General features: G+C 36.4%; 1 protein-coding gene across 18 annotated transcripts in view; it reads right to left on the bottom strand.

The window, feature by feature from the left end:
* Window positions 1–21,878, bottom strand: part of AHI1 (Abelson helper integration site 1) — a 229,367-nt gene that overhangs the window by 68,985 nt on the left and 138,504 nt on the right. For 11 of the 18 annotated variants that reach the window (XR_003521334.2, XR_003521333.2, XM_027601494.2 and 8 more), the window contains 2 exons: window positions 21,349–21,404; window positions 4,620–4,667 (listed from right to left, as the gene is read on the bottom strand). Coding sequence is in view for 13 of the 18 variants with exons in the window: in XM_027601494.2 (XP_027457295.1) it covers window positions 4,620–4,667; window positions 21,349–21,404 (104 nt within the window). In the remaining 5 variants the exon portion in view is untranslated. Of the gene's footprint in view, window positions 1–4,619; window positions 4,668–12,967; window positions 13,643–21,348; window positions 21,405–21,878 lie in introns of those variants that run through there. The other 7 variants (XR_003521335.2, XR_003521336.2, XR_003521337.2 and 4 more) reach the window with 2 other exon arrangements.

Genomic DNA, 21,878 nt, shown 5'->3' with positions numbered 1-21,878 from the left:
CCCAGAGAAGGCTCTAATTTTTCATCTCTGGTTAACCTTGACTGTGCAAGCAGAAGGTGAAGTGTAAGGCAAAGTTATAAACTGCCTATTGAAGCAATGAAAACAAATCCCAACACACACATGGAATCCCTCAGAAAAGGCTGCAGAACTTGGTTCCAGGCATTTAAGGAAATTTCTGTCCAACCATTAGCTGACCAAACAGACACCTCAGTGGTCAAACACCACAAAAAATACAGACTTTATATAGAATTACTCCAGGAAAGTCACCAACTAAATAAATATTAACAGTAACAATAACAAAATGACAAGCCATGGGGAGTAGGTGTAGACAATCTAATTTCCAGATGTGCCACACTATACCATTTCAAATGTCTAGTTATCAACAAAAAATTATGATTCACAAAAGGCAGCAGTAAAACTCTACACAGGAATCAAATAAGCCAACAGAAATTGCCCCTGAGAAAGCCCAGACATTAGATTTACTAGATTTAAATATATATATATATAAATATATATATCACAGCAAATAGAAAATATCAATAAAAAACAGAAATTATTAATAAAATAGAAATTCCAGAGTTTAAAAGTACAATATTAACTAGAAGTGTTGAAGAGATTTGAACTAGTAGAGGAAATAATCAGTGAACTTCTAAGATAAGTAAAATGGGATTACCTAGTCTGAGGAACAGAAAGAAAAAAGAAGAATGTCAGAGCCTCAGAGATGTATAGGATACCAACTGTACTATCATATGACTAACGGGAATCCCAGAAGGAGAGAAAAGAGAAAAAGGGGAGAAAAATATATTTGAATACATAATGGCTCTAAACCCCCCAATTTTTTTTTTTTTAAGATTTTATTTATTTGACAGAGAGAGACACAGCACAGCGAGTAAGGGAACACAAGCAGGGGGAGTGGGAGAGGGAGAAACAGACTTCCCGTGGAGCAGGGAGCCCGATGTGGGGCTCAATCCCAGGACCCTGGGATCATGACCTGAGCCGAAGGCAGCCGCTTAACGACTAAGTCACCCAGGCGCCCCTAAACCCCCCAAATTTAATGAAAAACATTAATATGCACATCCAAAAAGCTAAACAAACTCCAACAGGATAAACTCAAAAAGATCCACATCTAGAAACTGCATAGTCAAACTACTGAAAGAAAAAGACCAAGAATCTTGAAAGCAGCAAGAACAACACATCACACAGGATTCTCAGTAAGACTAACAACAGACTTTGCATCAGAAATCTTGGAGGTCAAAAGTTAGTAGGAATAGGCTTTCAATATTTTGTGCTAAAAGAAGACTCAACCTATCATTCAATATGCAGCAAAACTATCCTTTAAAAAGGAAGGAGAAATTAACATATTCCCAGATAAATGATAACAGAGAGATCATAACTAGCAGATCTGCCGTTCAAGAAAAACTAATGGGAGTCCTTCAGTTTGAAACAAAAGGGCATTTTGACAGTAACTCAAATCTATATGAAGAAATAAAGAGCAGGAGAAAAGATGACTACATAGGTAAATATGAAAGACAGTATTTTTTTTTTTGGTACCTCCTCCATCTGATTTAAAGACAACTTCATAAGGAAATAATTACAAAAATGTGTTGATGAACTTACGATGTATAATGATGTAATCTGAATAACATTAACAGCATAAAGGAGACAAAAGGCAAAAGAGCTGTATTACAGCAAGGTTTTAACATACTACTGAAATTAAGCTGATGTGAATCCAAACTAGATTGTTTTAAGTTAAAAGTTTAACTGTAATTCTCAGGGTAGCTACTGAGAGAACAACTCAAAGAAAGTATATAAAAATAAAAAGGGAATTAAAATGGTATAGTGAAAAATATTAATTTAACTAGAAAAAGTGAGCAATAAAGGAATAAAACAACAAAAAGATACATCAGACATAAAGAAAACAAAACTGGGGGGTGCCTGGGTGGCTCAGTTGGTTAAGCTTCTGCCTTTGGCTTAGGTTGTGATTCTGGGTTACTGGGATCAAGCCCTACTGGCATTAAGCCCCACTGGGCTCACTGCTCAGTGGGGAGTCTGCTTGTCTGCTTCTCCATCTCCCTCTGTGCCTCCATGTTCTTTCTCAAATAAATAAAATCTTAAAAAAAAAAAATAAAGAAAACAAAACGGGGATGCCTGGGTGACTCAGTTAAGCGTCCAACTCTTAATTTTGGCTCAGGTCATGATCTCAGGGTTGTGAGATATGTGAAATGGAGCTCTGCGTCAGGCTCCATGCGGGCCATGGAGCTGGCTTAAGATTCTCTCTCTCTCTCTCTTTCTCTCTCTCTCTCTCTCTCTCCCCCCCCCTTGGTTCCTCCCCCTCCCCTGCCCTCTCTCCCTTAAAAAAAAAAAAGAAAACAAAACCACACTGTAGACTTAATTCTACCCCATTATTGATTAATTTGAATGTAGGTAGATTAAACACTCCAAACAGAAAATACAGATTACCAGAATGGGGAAAAAAAAATGATCCAACTGTATGTTGTCTATAAGAGACACATTTTAGATTTAAAGACAAAAAAAAATTATAGAGGATGAAAAAAATAAACCTCACAAACAGAAATCAAAAGGGGGCTGGAGTGGCTATTCTAGTATCAGGCAAAAGAGAATTTAAAGAAAAAAATTGTCAGTAGAGACAAAGAAGAACATTTTAAATGATAAAAAGGTCAATTAGGAAGACGTAAGTATGTATAAATATGTTTGCACCTAATACAACCTCTAAATACATATGCCTCTAAGTACCTATGGCAAAACTGGTAGAACTAAAATGTGAAACTGTTCCACAGCAATGTTTGGAGACTACAATACCCCACTTTCAACAGTGAGAAGAACTAGGCCCAATATCAACCTGGAAACAGCAGACTTGGTCAATATTATAAACCAACTAGATCTAACAGACATCTATAGAATGCTGCACCCAACAAAAGCAGAGTACATATCCTTCTGATGTGCACACAGAACATTCTCTAGGATAGACTATATGCTACGCCATAAAATAAACCTTTAAAAAACCCTGAAATCATAGAAAGCATGTTCTCTAAGCACAATGAAATGAAAACAGAAATCAGTTACAGGAAGACCTTTGGGAAATTCATAAATGTGTGGAAATCAAACAACACACTCCTAAATAACCAATGGATCAAAAAGAAATCAACCAGGGAAATTAGGAAAAGATACACAAAAAAATAAACATGATATGCCAAAATGTATGACTGCAACAAAAAGCAGTGATCTGAGGAAATTCTGTAGCTGTAAATGCTTTTATTGAGAAGAAAGATATCAAATCAATAATTAATTTTAAACTTTAAAACTAAAAAAATAAAACTAAATGTAGAGTAAGCAGAAGGAAGAAAATGATAAACACTAGCATGGAAGTAAATGAAATAGCAAATAGAAAAAGATTAAAGAAAATTAATAAAACTAAAAAGTGGTTCTTTGAAAGATCAATAAAATTAACAAAACTTTATCTAGACTGACCATGGGGTGGGAGGTAACATTCAAATTAATAAAATCAAGTATGAAAGAAGAGATATCAAAACTGGCCTTAGAGAAATAAAAAGGATCCTAAGGGAGTGCTATTATCAACTGTATGCTAACAAATTAAGTAGTCTAGATAAAACAGATACATTCCTAGAAAGATACAAAACTGACTGAAGAAAAAGAAAATCTAAATAGACTTGTAAAGAGATCGAATTAGCAATCAAAACACTTCCCACAAAGAAAAGCCCCTACACAGTATGCATCATTGGTGAATTGTACCAAATGTTTAAAGACAAAATAACATCAATCTTTCACAAATTCTTCCAAAAAATAAAAGAGAAATGAACACTTTCCAAATCATTCTACCAAGTCAGTATTACTGTGATCCCAAAACTAGACAAGCAAACTACAGATGAAGATTTCTTATGAATACTGATGTAAAAGCATTAATAAAATACCTGTAAACAGAATCTGCAACATGTAAAAAGGATTATCCACCATAACCAAGTGAAACTTATCCTAGGAATGACAGGTTAGTTCAACATGAAAATCTGTCAATGTAAAAGACTATATATATATACACACACATACATATAAGTGTGTGTGTGTGTGTGTGTGTGTGTGTGTATATATATATATATATATATATATATATATTTTTTTTTTTTTTTTAGAGGGATGGATAGAGGGAGAGAGAGAATCTTAAGCAGGCTCCATGCCCAGAGCGAGGCCAATCTCATAACCCTGATTTCATGACCTGAGCCGAAATGAAGAGTCGGACACTGAAGACACTGAGCCACCCAGGTACCCCTAAAAGACCATATTAAAAGTGTTAAGGACAAAACCCACACAATTATCTCAACAGATACTGCAAAAGCATTTAACAGTCTAACATCCTTTCCTGAGAAAACACTCAACAAAGTAAGAACACAAAGGAACTTCCTCAACCTGATACAGGCTATGTAAAAAAACACAACTACTAAAAACATACGTAGTGGTCAAAGATTGAAAGTTTACCCCCAAAGATTAGGAACAAGACAACTTCAACACTGAATTGGAGATTCTAGCTAGGATAATTAGGCAAGGAATAAAAAGGCATGTGGGTGGAAAGGAAGAAGTAAAACTACCTCTATTAGTAGATGACATGATCTTGTATATAGATAATCTGAAGGTATCTACAAAAAAAAAAACCCAAAACATCTTTTAGAATAAACAAATTCAACAAGGTTGCAGAATAAATATTAATATAAAAAATCATGTATATTGCTATACCTGAGGAATGAACAATCCGAATATAAAGCCAATTCATTTGCAATATAATCAAAAAATGAAGTACTTCAAATAAAAGTCTAAGAGTTAAAATACTGAAAATCATAAAATATCATTGAAAGAAATTAAAGAATATCTAGATAAATTGAAAGATCCATGTTACTAGATTGAAAGAGTAAGATGAAAATATTCAATTCTGATCTACAGATTCAACAGAATCCCTATCAAAAATTTTACAGAAACTGAGAAGGTGATTGTAAAATTCATATAGAAACACAGAACCTAGAATTGCCAAAACAATCTAGAAGAAGAATAAAGTTGGAGGACATGCCCTGATTTTAATATTTACTACAAAGGTATAGTAATTAAAATAGTAGATTACTGATATAAACACAGGCATATGGAATTGTATGCACTATAATTAATAGCCCAGATATAAAGCCTTACATTCACGGTCAACTGATTTTTGACAAGGGTGCCAAGACCATTAAATGGGGGAGGAATAGTCTTTTCAATAAATGGTGCTGCTAAAACTGGATAACCACATGCAAAAAAAAAAAAAGTTGCATTCCTAATTCACACCATATACAAAAATTAACTCAAAACTGATTCTAGAACTAAAGGTAGAACTAAATGTATAAAACTCTCATAAGAAAACTGGAGTCAATCTTTGTGACCTTGGATCAGACAATGGTTTCTTAAATACGACATCAAAACACTGAGTGACAAAAGAAAAGAGTAGATAAACTGGACTTTATAAAAATTTTTAAAAAAATGTTGAGCTTCAAAGGACAAAACCAAGGAAGAGAAAAGACAACCTATAGACTCGGAGAAATATCTGCAAATTATATATTTGATAAGAGACTTGTATTCAGAGTATATAAAAAAATCTTACAAGTCAATAAAAAGACAAACCCAATTAGATATAAGTAATACAAATATATTTACAACATATTTATATTTATGTATAATTTATATAGTTATGCAATTGATATATATATAATATGTATATATTTATACATCATATGCCTGGCACATAGTTAAGTACTCAGTAAGCGTTAGGCATAACTATTACTATTTAACTCCTAAAGTTCTTTGAGTTATTATAGAGGGATTTTGTAATAAAATATTTCTGTAGGATGCCCGCAGTTATAAATGTGGTCCTATTTTCCAAATTAAATATAGATTTGCTAACTTCAACTCGATCTGTAAAAACAACAATTCATTTCTACATTTGGCATAATAATCTCTCAATCCAATATATACACATACATAACATATTCATTTAAAAAATCTAATTTATAATACAGTAAAATATAATTAAAATTTGCCCAATTAGGAAATGGGCAAAGGATTTGAATAGATTTTTCAAAGAAGATACACAAATAGCAATTCAAAAGATGCTCTATCCTTAGTCACTAAGGAAACAAATCAGAGTCACTAGATACTACTTCCCACGCACTAGATGGTTATAATAAAAAGGACAGTAACCAGTGTTAGTGAGGATATGGAGAAATTTAAACCCTCATACATGCCTGGTGGGATTGTAAAATGGTTTACCTACTTTGGAGGATATTTGGGCAGTTCCTCAAAATGTTAAACAGAGAGTTACCATATGACGCAGCAATTCCACTACTAAATTTATGCCCAAGAGAACCGAAAACATGTCCACACAAAGACCTATACTCAGATGTTTACACAGTATTACTCATAATAGCTAAAAATGGAAGCAACCCAAATGCTCATCAATAGATAAATGGATAAAGTGAGGTATATCCATGTAACAAAATATCATTCGGCCATAAAAAGGAATGAAATTCTATGCATGCTACAACACGGACGAACTTTGAAATCATTATGCTAAGTGAAAGAAGCCAGATACAAAAGATCGCATATGATATGACTGCATTTATATAAAAATGTCAAGAATAGGCAAATCTATAGAGATAGAAAGTAGATTAGTATTTGCCAGGGGCTAGAGAGAGAAGGCGATGGTGGCAGGGATTACTAATGAGTACGGGATTCCTTTTTTGGGTAACAAATATACTTTAAAATCAGAGAGTGGTGATGGTTGTAAAATTGTGAATATACTAAAACTCACTGAATTATAGACTTTAACAGGGTAAATTTTTTTTTTTTTTTTTTTTAGTTTATTTGGAGAGAGAATGAGAGAGAACGAGAAGGAGCAGGGGGAGGGGCAAAGGGAGAGGGAGAAGCAGAACTCCTTATTGAGCAGGGAGAGCCTGACTACGATGAGGGACTTGATCCCTCATGGGATCATGACCTGAGCTGAAGGCAGATGCGCTTAACCAACTGAATCACCCAGGCGCCCCTATCAGGGTAAATTTTATGCTATGTGAATTAAATCCAAATAAAGCTGTGATTAAAAAAGAGCATCACAGAAATTATGGTTATGGAAAGTAAAACTGGTTATGATGAATAAAACAGATTCAAGCAAAAATACAGAGGAGACCACAGTTCTCCATGACAGAGCAGAGAGCCCTGATTCTGGCTATGGAAATGGACAAGAGAGGTTCGACTGTGGAAATATAATGGAAGAGAAAGAAATACACGTGGGACATAAGAGAGACATTCTGCTAAGCGGAATAAGTATATTACCAAGGTTTTGCTGGAAAGCACCAGGGATAGAAAATTACAGTGGAAAGGCCCAATGAAAGTCCCGGGAAGACAGTAACTTTACTGAGCTGTACTCATTTTTAGGTTAGGTTTTAGGTTCTTTGGGTTAACAATTAATTGTTAAAAGCCTAAGTACTTCTTATAAAGATTTTTCTAGCAGAATGGAGAAAGGAAAGAATAAGATCAGAAACATCAATTGAGGAATCAGTCATACTTAGGTATCGGCTGAAACTTGTGCGTATACAATGAGCTTTACAATAAGTCTCAAGGGAGAAGGGATGAAGCCCAATCACCTCATTCTTGGGTAAGAGTTACAATTACCTTCTCATTCCTTCACTCCAGTTCTTCAAACAGCTGTCTGTGGCATGTGGGTAGCATAGTTTGAAGTGCAGCAGGTGTTTGTAATTTCCTTTCTCAAGGTCACAGGTGACTCTGCCAGTGCACTCGATAAACCACAGCTTCTGGGCCCCTTTCTTCCCACCAAACCCCAAGATCCCCTTCTCACATCCAGATTACTCTCTGCTACTTATATGACTTTAACTCATGCACAGCTATTAAAATTGAATTATTTCCAGGAAATCTACTAAGACTCTATCCACTAACCTCAAATCATATCTGATTAAAACTTCTTGGTGGGTAGATGGATATTTTCCAAAATATATATTTTTTTAAATTGGCTTTCTTAGGTAACCTCCATATTAGATTTATTCAGAGGGAAGAGTCCTATATGGCTAGTCCTTTCCTCAAATCCAGGCCTTCATGACCCTTTTTAGCTGTTATTTTGATCGGCCTTTCCAGTAGTGCTCAGCTGCCCTTCATGACTACCCCTGCTCAATCCTGTTAAAAGTTACAGTGATGACACAAAGATCAGATGAAATAATATACAGTACATAGCAGGGCTCCTAATAAACAGTACATCAACTGTTTTCATAAGTGCTAATTGATGTTAACATTACCTGAACTGCTCCCAATTTCCAGAGTCTGCCTTGTGCCACTGAGTGACACTAGTATGTAATGGTTTATTCACGTTAACTGACTCTGCTTTTAGGGAGTTTATATTTTTGCTTCATCTACCATAATTCATTAACATATTCAATTTAAATGTTTCTAGAAGACGCTTAAAGACCTTTAGTGTCTCTAAGACATTCAAGTGAGAGAACTTACATAAAACACTCTGCACAGTGCCTGGCAAACAGTCAGTGCCCAATAAATGATAGGTATAATTACTGTCATTCAACTCCTAATGTTCTTCAAGTTATCATAGAGAAATGGTGTTTTGTAGTAAACTATTTCTGCAAAACACCAACAACTATGAATGTGACCACATTTTCTAAACCAAATATACATCTACTAACTCCAACTCCATTTCCCAAAACAAAAATTTATTTCTAGGTTTGGCAAATAAGCTCTGAATCCAGAAAGGGCCCTCAGAGAAGTCTGCTCATGTTGCCATAAGATATATAATAGCAGGCAGACATATGGTGATATGAAAACTTTATGAAGTTTCATTAAAGACACAGAACAAGAAGTTTCCTTTCCTCTAGGAATTTATCTCACTTAATCTTTATGCATCAAGCCAATCTGGGACCTAATTGTGTGGTTATACCAGGAGGTGTCCGTGCTACTGAAAGCTGTCCTGCTGTTTCTGCCGAAGACTGATCTCTGGGGACCCTGAGATTACGGCAGGATAAAGAGCAGGATCAATTCCACAAGAGGAATGTGGATATTTTATCAAGAAAAAAAAGGGATCTATGGAATATTAATAGTGGCAGATGCAAATGTCCATCTAGGCAGGAAAAAACAGAGCACTAGTTTGATGACTTTTGATTAAATTTCCCCCAAAGTGGAAAATAATATTCTGTTAGATGATGAGTGTTTAATTTTTTCTTTTCTAAATGATTGCTTCGTTCGTTTTATGGCACGATCAACTCAAGTTTTGGCTTCTGCTGTGGACTATATTAATGCTTCCTTAAGAATCAAATTTTATACTGACTGGAAGGAAAATTTCAAGTAATCACCAAATCTTATTTTAAAAGACAGGCAAGTAAATGCTTTGCTAAAGTTCATAATGCAATGTAACACTGAAATTGCTTTTAAATAATATGTCCCAAACAAAATGACTCAAAAATAAAAACTTAAACTGCCCACATGTAAAGAAATTGTTGCTGTTTTGATTTTGTTCACTGTTCAATATTTTTCTAAATGTTTTGAATAAATACAATCAATAAGCAGCATTATAAAATCTGTCAATGTTACAGAGTTTGGGAAAGAGCTATTATCAGACATAAAAAAAATTCAGAATTCAAAGGAATTCTGGCAGGCTGGATAGTGAGTCAAAAATAAATTGATGAAATTCAACAAGGATAAATGAACAACTCTGTATTTAGGGTTAAATAATATTAAGCTAATACCTGAAAGATTACCATGTGCTGGACACTACTCAGTGCCTGAAACAACAGAATAACACTAAATGAGGTAGGTATTATTATTAACTCCATTCTAGAGATGAGGATACTGAGGCACAGATCTGTAAACAATGGGAAATATGTTCTGACAGCACATCTTTAAAGCTTCAGGGAGTTATGGTAGGTCACAGTTCAGTATCGAACACAATATCCAGATTATAGAAACCAATAATAACCACTACATTTTTCACTACAATTAGAATATTAAGTCCAGTTCTGGACACCACTTTTCCCAAGAATGGGAACAAGCTAGAATGGAATCAACATCAATTAAGGTAAGTAGAAGAAAATGGATATACTTAAGCTAAAAAAGAGAAGATCAAGATAAAATAGATGCTCTTGAGCATCTTAAGAGCTGCATTTATAGAAGAGGAAGCTGATTTGGCCTAAGATGATCTAGAAGCAGAACAGAGCTAAGATACTTAGCTTACTTACTTACAATGTTATTTGCAGCAAAAGTACAAAACTTGAATAATTAATGAAAACACAATGTTTACAAGGTAGAACTAGTTTTTGTTTTCCAGGAAACAATGTATCCTGGAAACAGGATAAAGAGACTTCTTCTTTATCAAGAGACTTGTTTTCCAGGAAATAAGTAAAGAGACTTTTTCTTTAGTAATTGCTGGCATATCATTCTCATATGTTGACGCTAAAGATCTCTACAAATCGTAGAGATTAGAAATGTCTCAACACTTTTATCACAATATCCCACTAATGTTCACAATAAGGCATTAATAAGTTAAATAATAATTTGATCAAATTCTTGGAGATTATGAGGATCAGCAATCTAATAATAGCTAGTAATAATATGTGCAATACCCTGTAGGGTACTCAGATTGTAGTGCTGAACAAGATCATATGAAATCCCTCTTTTAACAAACTGGTGGTTGCCAGAGGGGAGGGAGATGGGCACAACGGGTGAAGGGGGAGTGGGAGGTATGGGCTTCCAGTTACGGGATGAATAAATCATGGGGAAAAAAGGTAGGACACAAGGAATATAGTCAATGCTACTGTAATAGTGTTTATAGTAACAGACGGCAGCTACATTTGTGGGGAGCACCGCATAACTACAGGGTTGTTGAATCACAATGCTGTATTCCTGAAACGAATGTTAACATTGTGTGTCAAGTACACTTCAATTAAAATAAAATAAAATAAAGTAAAATAAAATGCCACATTGGAGAGAGAGGTACTAAAACAAACAAAACCAAAACCAAACCCGAAAAATAAAACACCAAACTCCTCTCTTGACGGATTATATATTTTAGTAGGGGAGATAAATTCCTTTATTTTTTTATATGCTTTTCTGTTATAAGGCTTCATATTCTGTAAAATTGTGAATTAAATGTAACAGGGTTTATGGAAAAAATCTGGTTGTTGCAGACTACTTAAAATCTATGGAGCTCTGTGACTAGGGCACTGACAGTAACAATCCTACTCAAGGTACTAATGTGGTGTTAAATCTGTGCATTTGCACCCAGTGTTACTTTCAGTCAGTCCTGAGACTCTGCAGCCTTACACCCTAGCATCCATGAAATGAGATGAGACCTCGTCTGAAATGTAGGTCCTTAAACAGATTTACTTTCCATAGAGACCAGTTTATCAAAATTAAAAATCCAATCCAGGTTTTAGACTTCATCCATCAAACAAGAAAATTTTTTGAAATTAGGAGAAATGTCTTAGCAACGTCTTCATTTGTACTAGCAGCGACTAAAGTAGCCACTAAAAGAGCTACTTTAGCTTTTAAGAAATTGCTGTCTCTCGGGGCGCCTGGGTGGCTCAGTCGTTAAGCGTCTGCCTTCGGCTCAGGTCATGATTCCAGGTCCTGGGATCGAGCCCCGCATCGGGCTCCCTGCTCCGCGGGAAGCCTGCTTCTCCCTCTCCCACTCCCCCTGCTTGTGTTCCCTCTCTCGCTGTGTCTCTGTCAAATAAATAAATAAAATCTTAAAAAAAAAAAAAAGAAATTGCTGTCTCTCCATTTGATTGTGAGAAAGCCAGCCTCTGATTGTTTTAACACTTAAACCATTCAGAAAAGAATTCCTCTGCTTTCATGCTGACATCATTCATCTACTTATTAATGCACACAGGCTGACTGATATCACAGAAACATAGACTGCACTTAACAACGGCAGTAAGTACTACAAAGAAACAGGTTAGGGGGCTAAGCAAATGTTTTGGGCAGGGCATATCACCACTTCCCCTTTATGGCATTAAAGGGAGCTCCCGCCTTGTGGCTCCTGTCTTCCTAGGTTAAGTTTGTAAGGGAGCAGACACTCTTCTAGCACTTGCTCTTTTTGCTGCGTGCAGGGGAAAAATGACCAAAACAACTCCTCTGGAGCAAGGTCCTAGGAGAACCATGTGTTCATACTTCTAGATATCTCATTGGGTTAATTAAGAAAGTACCTCACCTAGAGTCTAAACTAAAATGATTTCAATTTCTTTGGTTTTCAAATGCTTTCGATTGTATGTACTGTTTTAAAATGTTTAGGCTCGGGGCGCCTGGGTGGCTCAGTCGTTAAGCGTCTGCCTTCGGTTCAGGTCATGGACCCAGGGTCCTGGGATCGAGCCCCGCATCGGGCTCCCTGCTCCGCGGGGAGCCTGCTTCTCCCTCTCCCGCTCCCCCTGCTCGTGTTCCCTCTCTCGCTGTGTCTCTCTCTGTCAAATGAATAAAATCTTTGAATAAATAAATAAAAATGTTTAGGCTCTTTTGAACTGTCCTTGAGTCAGGTTTCGATTAAGCCTATCCCTCAAGTTCCCCCAGTTTGTGTCACTGACCGAGCCTCTCTCTGTGTTAGGAAAAACAGAGTGGACCAAGAAGATTAGAGGGTAACGTTTCAGCGGAACCCTAGGCAGCCTGGCCAGGGCCTCTCCCCCACTGTATTGCACACGCCCCCTACCCCACCTGTTGGCTAACTTGCACAGATGCCTGGATGCCATCTTCTACTGCTTGGCATCCTTTCACCATGCCCCGGGCTTGGGAAGGTGGACAGATTTAGTCCTATAGGGAAGGGACTTAGTTTTTGATCTGCTGAAGACAACTAAGCTGTATCCACCACTTAAGCGGCAGAAAATTTCCAACAGCAATGATGGTGATGGGCATTTGTTACATGACTTGGTGGGTACAAATGCCATGTGTGGAATATAAGGAAGTGTATTCTAACTGAATCCCGAGAAGGAGATGAATGAGACCAATGATGAGTGAGAGCTCAAGGGGTGACTGTCAGAGACTTGCTTAGATTTTCTGCTTTATTAGTTCTTTTCGAACTGTAAGGGCAGCTGACAAAGATTCATAGAACTTTAGACCCAGAAGTGGACTTCTTCAACCTTCCTCATTTTACCAACTAGATAAGTCCCTTGGCAAGGGATCTCGCCACCACTGCCCTACCCTACTCCTTTACCAAACGCTAAAATCCAGTCTGCATCTTTCTCCTGCCCCGTTTATATTGCTGGATCTTTTCTTCCATCTGAGAAATATTTATTTTGAATGTAACACTATTGCATAAATACCCAAATTTAATTTTTCACTTTTGAAGAACATGGAAAAACATTTACTTTGCACTCTTTATAGGTTCATCTTGGGGCAGCCCTTTTGGTTAAATGCTACTTTCTTTTGTGAAATAAGTCAGCAACATACACACAAGGCTGAGTTAATTTGTATTCTATTTTCCATCCTCTTCTTGTGACAGGCTTCCTGAATTCTTCTGGTTCATCATACCTCCTCGTATGACCATCTGGCTTCCTTTCTAGGGCACAGTTTCCATTCTCCCAAAAGTTGTTACCTATGATAGAATAAAAACTCCGTTTCCATACTCTCCAGGCTTCCAAGATGCTCCATTATTCCTGATCCCTTATGACATTCTTCTCTCTTTATCTGTCTTCTGTGAAGGTTGTTCTTCCAACCTTTTGAACATGGACATCCCTCAGGTCCGGCCTGGCTCTTTGCTCTCATTTATCCTTAGAGTATCAGCATATTTTCATTTATTCATCTAAGCAGTATATAATTACAGTCTACCAGCAATGGTAAGACAGACGTAGTCCCTACTTTCATGGAACTTACATCCTATTGAGGAAGACAGGTGATAAACAAGAGAACAACTAAATAAAAAATTACAAATGGGGATAAATATTAAGAAGGAAAAAATGAGGTACAATAATAAAGATTAAGAGGGGGAGTATCTACTTCACATAGAGTGGTAAAGGAAAATCCTTTGAAAAGTTGACATTTACTGGGATCTAAAGAAAAAGGCTGTTAGGCAAAAAGCCTGTGTCTATTCCTGGCAGAGAGACCAAATGTCCAAAGGCCTATGGGTAAATGGGAAAGAGCTTGGCTGTGTTTGAGAAACTCAGAGCAGAGAGTATCGTAAGGCTATGCTGAAGAGGTAGGCAGAAACCAGATCATGCAAGGCCCTACAGGCCTTGGGTTTTATTCTAAACATAGGAGGAGTTATTGAAGAGTGTTAAGCAGGAGGATAGCCATTATGACTCACATTTAAAAAAAGATCACCCTGGCTGTCATGACTTATGGAACTGATAAAGAAGGTGATTACACACTGAGGGCTGCCTAACGTAGTCCCAGTTTAGGCCTATTGTCCTGGTGTAACTAGACTTCCACATCAACTCCTTGCGAGTCACAATACATGATAAATAAATACATACTAAAACAAACTTTAAAAAATGAACACAGAAAAACAAAGAACGTTGGTCAAGACACAGGCAGGCCATTGTGGCAAAGATTCCCTTGTTCCTGATGTCCCTGACCCAGCTGGGACCCTGGGGTCCTCCCTTTGATTCTGGACTTAGTTTTACTTACTAGGCTTGGGATATGTTCTCGTCTTTAATATCTGGCCATCTCTTGTGATGAAATAATATTCAATATCTGGTATACAAAAATATATTGAGTGGGATATAATGCATCTTAACTCATTTATTCCTCACAACAATCCTTGAGGTAGGTATTATTATCCTCAAATACAGATGAGGAAACTGAAGCACAAAGAGCAAAAGAAACTTGCCTAAAGTCATGTGGAGCAAAAGTAACCGAACCAGGATGTGGAGCCAGGTAATGTGTTTCTGAACTCAAGTGTTCCTTGCCCCTCTTCTAATACTGTTTTCCAATGAGAGAGGCACAGGTGTGTCTAGGGGACTGCGAGTAGCTCAGAGTATTGGGAAAAAGCTGGAAATAAGTTTAGAAAGGTAGTAAAAGGATGTCAAATTATATGCTAAATAGCTTAGTTTTCAACTGGTAGGAGATGGGGTGCACCATAGGATCTTAAATGTGTGACCATATTTGCACGTTGGATAAATAGCTCTGTAGAGAATTGATTTGGGAGGTGAGTTGGAGGAGACTCGTTTCTGATTCAGCTTATATTATAAAGACTGGGTAAGTGCCTTTTTCTTGCATGGGGCTTCTGGATGCCTGTTGTAAAGAATCTGCTTGCTCCATGCCCATGATGATACACAGGACTTTCCACAAGCTACACCTGAGCCTTCTGACTCCCGCATCTCCTTCTGGACTTCACAGCTGTAGAGTGTGGCTCTGTCAAGCACAGCAAAGTTAGATCCTCAAACTCATCCTCTCTTCTGAAATCCAAGCCTATATTCTCAGTTCTCTGAACATCTGTACTTGTTCATGTTCTCTGGTTACTTGAAATTATAACATTGTCTAAAACTGAATCCATTATTCTCTAAAAATCATAAAGTCAAAAGAAAATTAGGGAAAAAAAGTCTAAGAAACACCTAAATGTCAGTGGATATGCTAACAGGAGAAACCTACATAAAACTTCATAATTTACAACATCTGGAGAAACAACCCATGTCTACGTACTTAAGAAAAATGTTACATTATGGACAACTCACAAATGATCTTAAAGGAAAACATACTTTGCATTTGTATTTGAATTTCAACTGGACTGCTCTGAATTGCTACTTTATTGATAAGTAAAAACAGGTTCTTTTATGACAAGTTATAAAAGCTTATAGTTTATCGGTTCCCTCTCCACCCTGCAATTATCTACAGGAAGAGATTGGTCACAGGTTCTATTTTATGAGTTTTATAGGGGCACATTCACCCCAGTTTGCATACTATGAATTCATGGAAAATTCTGTAGTGCTTCCTTTGGATCAAAGACATTTCACTGAACTCATGTATTTATCCATAAACAACCGCCCCAAATATTATGTGAAAGACATATTTTACATACATATATGTAAAAGGCATACTATACTAGTGTGTAGTAATAGAATATGTAACAGTCTTGTGAACTTACAGAGGGCTACACAGTGATATGAATCTAACAACAAAGACAACTTAAAATGTTGTAGAATAAGTACAGATCATTATATAATCCAAAAGGGTCTCAGAATAAATTTTAATTTGTATGATTCAGATCAATACCTTTATGAATAAGTTTAAAGGGCAAACAACATCATGAACATCTCCAATATATTTTCAGAATAAAGTACTGTAAAACATATTAAAGTTTACTACTGATGAAAATTACATGACAAAAATTTATCAGACCCTTAGAAAACCTGAGTATAACTTCAACTTTTAACATTGAAGAAAAATGAATCAATATTTAAATTTCCAATCAGCCTAGGATATTTTAACTCCTAATAACTAATGAAATATTTAGATGAAAGGCAAAAGTATCCTGTAACTGGCATAATCTTAACGAGAGAGCCTGAATTTTATTTCAACTTGCTGTGAGAGATGTGTTGGCTTCTGTGAAAATGCAAGCTGTAATTTTATAAACTGCCAGAAAATCCATTTGTTAAAATTTGTTCTCATTAATGGGGTTTTTGGGATCACTGAGTAAAAGAAGAAAGGAGTAATATTAGTGTTACAGGTTTGGAATGTAGGAGCTTTACAAAAATCAGAAATTGATTACAAGAGGCCATGCTGATGCTGTTTGAATTTTAACATATCAATTTTCACTAGAAGAGACTTGAAAACAATTCTTCTCAAATCAATAAAAATTCTATATATTCACCATGGCTTACCATGTTTTAATTCCACCAGAAAATATAAAAAGCTATGGGAACTCTTATGCATATAGCAGGTTATAGGCAGATTTGTAATAACCTAAGTAAGAACAAACATGTACAGAGACTTCCTTATGTTAGTTGCTATTTCTCTTTGATTTGCAAATGAGTCTTTCATTTAAAGTAAATTATGAGACTCAAGCCTGTGCTGACTTAACTATTAACTAACTTTTACACCTGCCTTTCAGGGTTCAGACAATGACCCCTGATTAATCTGAGTCTGATACTATCCTTAACTTAACAGCAACTAGTTCTTAAAGTGGCATGATCTAATTATTTTCATATAACCTAGTATTATGATTGTCTAATGTCTTATTTGCTTTTCCTATAATAGTAAAGTGTTTGAGTGAATACCATTCAGGACAAAAACTCAGTGTCCTAAATACCTAATTCAGGACAAAAAGAAAGACACATATTTAACCATCAAATCTGAACTAGGACATCAGGCACAAAGAAAATAAAAGAAAATCTACAACACATGAGTGAGCAAAACAGGCTACCAATGCAAAAGAACCGTTAGACTGATGTCCAATGTCTCTCCCGAAACACTAAATACCAGAAGGCAAAAGAGGAACAATTTCCACTATGTTCTCAGGGGAAAAGTTTACAAATAATTAAAAACTCTGGCAAACTATCTTATTCAAAGACAACTGAGATATTTAAAAATATGTAGTCTCAAATAATATACTTCTCACTTGATATTTTTTGAAAAAAATAACTTGAGGGGAGCCTGGGTGGCTCAGTCTGTTAAGCATCTGCCTTTGGCTTGGGTCATGATCCCAGGGTCCTGGGATCTAGCTCCGCATCAGGATCCCTGCTCAGCAGGGAGACTGCTTCTCTCTCTGCTGTTCCCTCCCCAACCCGCTTGTGCTCTCTGGCGCTCATGCTCTCTCTCTCTCTCTCTCTCTCTCTCTGTCAAATAAATAAATAGTCTTAAAAAAATAACTTGAAAATGTACTCTTAAATATGAACAAAATTAAGAGCTCAAAATACAAAAAAAAAAAAATGAATAGTGATTAATAGCCAGTTAAGAAGGTTTGATTCTGTTTGATGGAGAAGGTCACGCCATGTGGGGATATTCTGTTTTATTTCTATTGAAGGCATCTCAAAAAACATATGGTATTATTTATGTCAGAAAGAAAAAAATACCAAACAAAAAAATGAAGCCTCATGTAATAAATGAAAAAAATAAGGAAACAAGTAAGTTAAAAAGAGAGTGGGAGAGGACACAGAACAAAGACAGGTGGTTTTGTTCTCAGGCTAACCTATACTTACTTAAAGAACACTGCATCACATTATAATGCTACAGGATCAAACTATCCTCTGTAACCATATATTTATGGAAAAGTTCATTCCCACTTGGAATCTCAAGAAACACAGCTTTCCCTGTTATAGAGGCTTGAGAAAGTCTCATTTCCTTCCCGTGCTGAACAGCTGTAATTAGCATCTAGCACTCTCCTAGACCCAAGCCATTCGTGGCAGTACTTGGAGCAAGAGGGATGTGGGGATGATAACATGTAAAGAGGTAAGCTGGAGAATGATGGTTAGGAGCCAGGTTAGGAAGTCACTCAAGAGACCTGGCCTCAGCCATTCTTGACTCTGGGTCCACTCCCTTCTTATCTTTTCTCAGGCCCCAGAAGTATCTTTCCTTTTTGGGCTAGTAGAATACCACATTTGAACTTATAAATACCCTACTTTGTTACATTTTTAGACAGACCTTTTCATTTATCTCTAAATATTTTCTTTTTTTAAACCCTTTAAGGAAAACAAGGGCACACACACACACAGAGGATGGAAATTAGGTAACATTATATTTCTGTGAAAAAATCAGACTTTTCCTATCCTGGGGACCAGAAGACATGTGTAATGAACAGGCCTGTAATTCTATGTAGCGGTTATGGAGAAAGGGCCAAGGTTAACTGTCAGCAAGCTGAGGGACTATGTAGGAGTGACGGACAGTAGAATATCTTTAGTTTGTAGTAAAGAGACAGAAGGATTCAGAAAAATGTATCAAAAATGCAGCTTGGCTCAAGTGAGAACCTGGAAAACTAATGAGTGTTTGGGGTATACCTGTATAAACCAAGTATATTAAAACATATGGACTTTACAGATTGGAAATGTTATTAATATATTAGGAGTTGTCATTTAACAATCTAACTGAAAAAACATAAACAAAAGATCAACAACGCCTAAACTCTTACATATTAGATTTTGTTCCCGGTTCTTTGGAATCATCCTGAGGTCATTAGAGCACTGCTGTAAACATTAATGCCATTATTTCTCACGATTGCAAAGAGAAGTCAGTTCTACTATTTCCTCATTCAATTAACATGGAAACCTACAATCTGTCTGCGGGGTAGAAAAAAAAAATCTCTGGGGGTGCCTGGGTGGCTCAGTTGGTTAAGTTGGATCTTGATTTCAGCTCAGGTCTTGATCTCAAGATTGTGAGTGGAGCCCACTTAAATACAACTCTGCCAGGTTGTAACTTTCTGAGTTCTAGAATGTACAAAAAACCCCCAACAAAACCAGATGTGTAAACACAGGTGCTGCAAGAATACCTACAGAAATAAAATGAATTTCGAAAGTCTGTAAAATAATCCAGTGAGTATCTTTTTCAAATACATTAAGGGGTTCCAGTTCAAGATGGTGACATAGGAAGATCCTCAACTTACCTCCTCCCACAGACACGTTGAGTCTGCAGCTACCTATGGAACAATTTCCTCTTAAAAAACCTAAAGGCTGGCTGAATGCTGACTACACCTCAGGCAAACAAGAAGAAAACCACATAGAAGCACGTAGGAGAGCCTGAGGTACAACCTTGCCATGAACCCCCATTCCAGTGCAGTGACCTGCAACCAGGAGAAAAAGTAAAACCTGGACTTTCTCCCCAAAGAGCAAAGGGCTCAAACCACACATCAGGCACCTCAACTTCTAAGACCTACATCCGAGAGAAAATAAATTATTTTCCAAAATTGCTAGGCTTCATTTTTAATATTAAAGGACACAATTTACATAATGTTATATCTACTATTTTAGCATACTTACTAAAGTATAACTACAATACACACTATAGCCAAGTATTTTTCTTTTTTTCTTTTTTTAAAGATTTATTTGACAGAGAGAGAGAGACAGAGAGAGAGTGAGTACAAACAGGCAGAGCTGCAGGCAGAGGGAGAGGGAGAAGCAGACTTCCCACTGAGCAGGGAGCCCGATGCGGGGCTCAATGCCAGCACCCTGGGATCATGACCTGAGCCGAAGGCAGATGCTTAACCAACTGAGCCACTCAGGCGCCCCTAGCCAAGTATTTTTCATGATTATAATGGTGTTTAATTCCTCCAACACTACTCTTTTCCAGAGCCCCACATAATAAATTATCAAACATGTTGACTCAAGCATGTGAATCTATTACAAATAGAAAATGGAGTCAATCTGCCAGTGAGGAAAATATTATCAATAAGGTTCAAATATAGTTTAATATTGCCTTTATTTCCCTAAAATATATTACGAAATCTTTCTAACAGGAAATGATGAATTCTATGGAGTATTTGAAAGACTTAATGTACAGAAAGGATAAGAGAAACAAGATTATGCTTGGTGAAGAGTAAAATATATGCTAGCCTATATTGTCATATGAATCTTAAAAGTGGGAATTGGCAACTGGTACATATTTCAATTTATTATATTCAGAGATTAAAAGGGAAATTTAATTGTTTTCCTTCTACCTTATCTTGTATAATTATTTTTAACATAGTACACAGGTACTATAATTGTTAAATGCCTTTTGTTGTCTGGCAGTAATAGAAGAGGGATAAAAGATTTCACTTCTATAATAATAAAGCATAGTCATCCATAAGAGAAATGAAACAGTTGCTTTCTTTCACAAAATATTCACTCTAAATAATGATGCTAGTGTACAAAATAACACTCCTTTTAAAAAGAGTGTAAATCAATTTGCATAAAGATTTATATTAATTTATTCAAAGTATGAAGTATTTTTAAATTAAAATCATTAACATTAATAAATAAGTGCCTGTAAAAATGATACAGTATTTTCCTATATCTTGGCAAAAATTAGTGTGTTCTCCTCATTAAGTAAGAAAACAGGGGCGCCTGGGTGGCTCAGATGGTTAAGCGTCTGCCTTCAGCTCAGATTATGATCCCAGGGTCCTGGGATCAAGCCCCGCGTAAGGCTCCCTGCTCAGCGGGAAGTCTCCTTCTCCCTCTGCCTCTACTGCTCCCCTGCGTGTACTCTCTCACTCTCTGTCAAATAAGTAAATAAAATCTTAAAAAAAAGAAAACATGCGGTTAATTTTCTGAAAGGGATATAACTTTTGGCAAAAGGGAGGTTACAAGCTTTTTCTACAATGGCATTCTGTGTCACTGTAACAAGTATCAATTTGTAGCTTATCCGTTTTAACAATGCAGAAATAGACTGCCTTACCGTTGGTGTTGTATCTACCCGGCGGTTACAAGGCTTTCTTTCCATGCTGTTAATCCCTATGAAAAGAAAAGATGGTGAGTATTTGCTTATTATACTATCCATTTTATTTTGAAAACATTTTTAAGTCAGTAAGAGGTGACTCCTACAGCTTACAAGAAAAAAAGCCTCACTTGAATGGCAGGACCCTTTAAAGTCATATCATGAATTCTTTGGTCAGAAACAGTTGGAGCATTTAGCTAACTAAGAGACCCAACTCAAAGTGAGCTGAGCCAATTTTCCCATTCAAGTGGTGTTTAGCAATAGTGCAAGATGTGTCCATATCCTGCTCTTGGCTCAAATATTATACCATTATCTCCACTCTGCTGCATTTCTTCCATTCAAGTTTTATTTCTGACTTGAGGTCATCAAGTTTTCATAAAGAAATATCACAAAGGCTATAAAAGGAATCACTTCCTTATTTTCTCAAAAAGAATAAACAAATCTACTTGAATTTCTCTTTGATCATTTGACTTCCTACCATGCCATATTCT

Source organism: Zalophus californianus, chromosome 7 (genome assembly GCF_009762305.2).
Source record: "Zalophus californianus isolate mZalCal1 chromosome 7, mZalCal1.pri.v2, whole genome shotgun sequence".
NCBI lineage: Eukaryota > Metazoa > Chordata > Mammalia > Carnivora > Otariidae > Zalophus > Zalophus californianus.
Note: the sequence above shows the minus strand (reverse complement) of the source record. Positions and strands in the feature narration are given on the sequence as shown.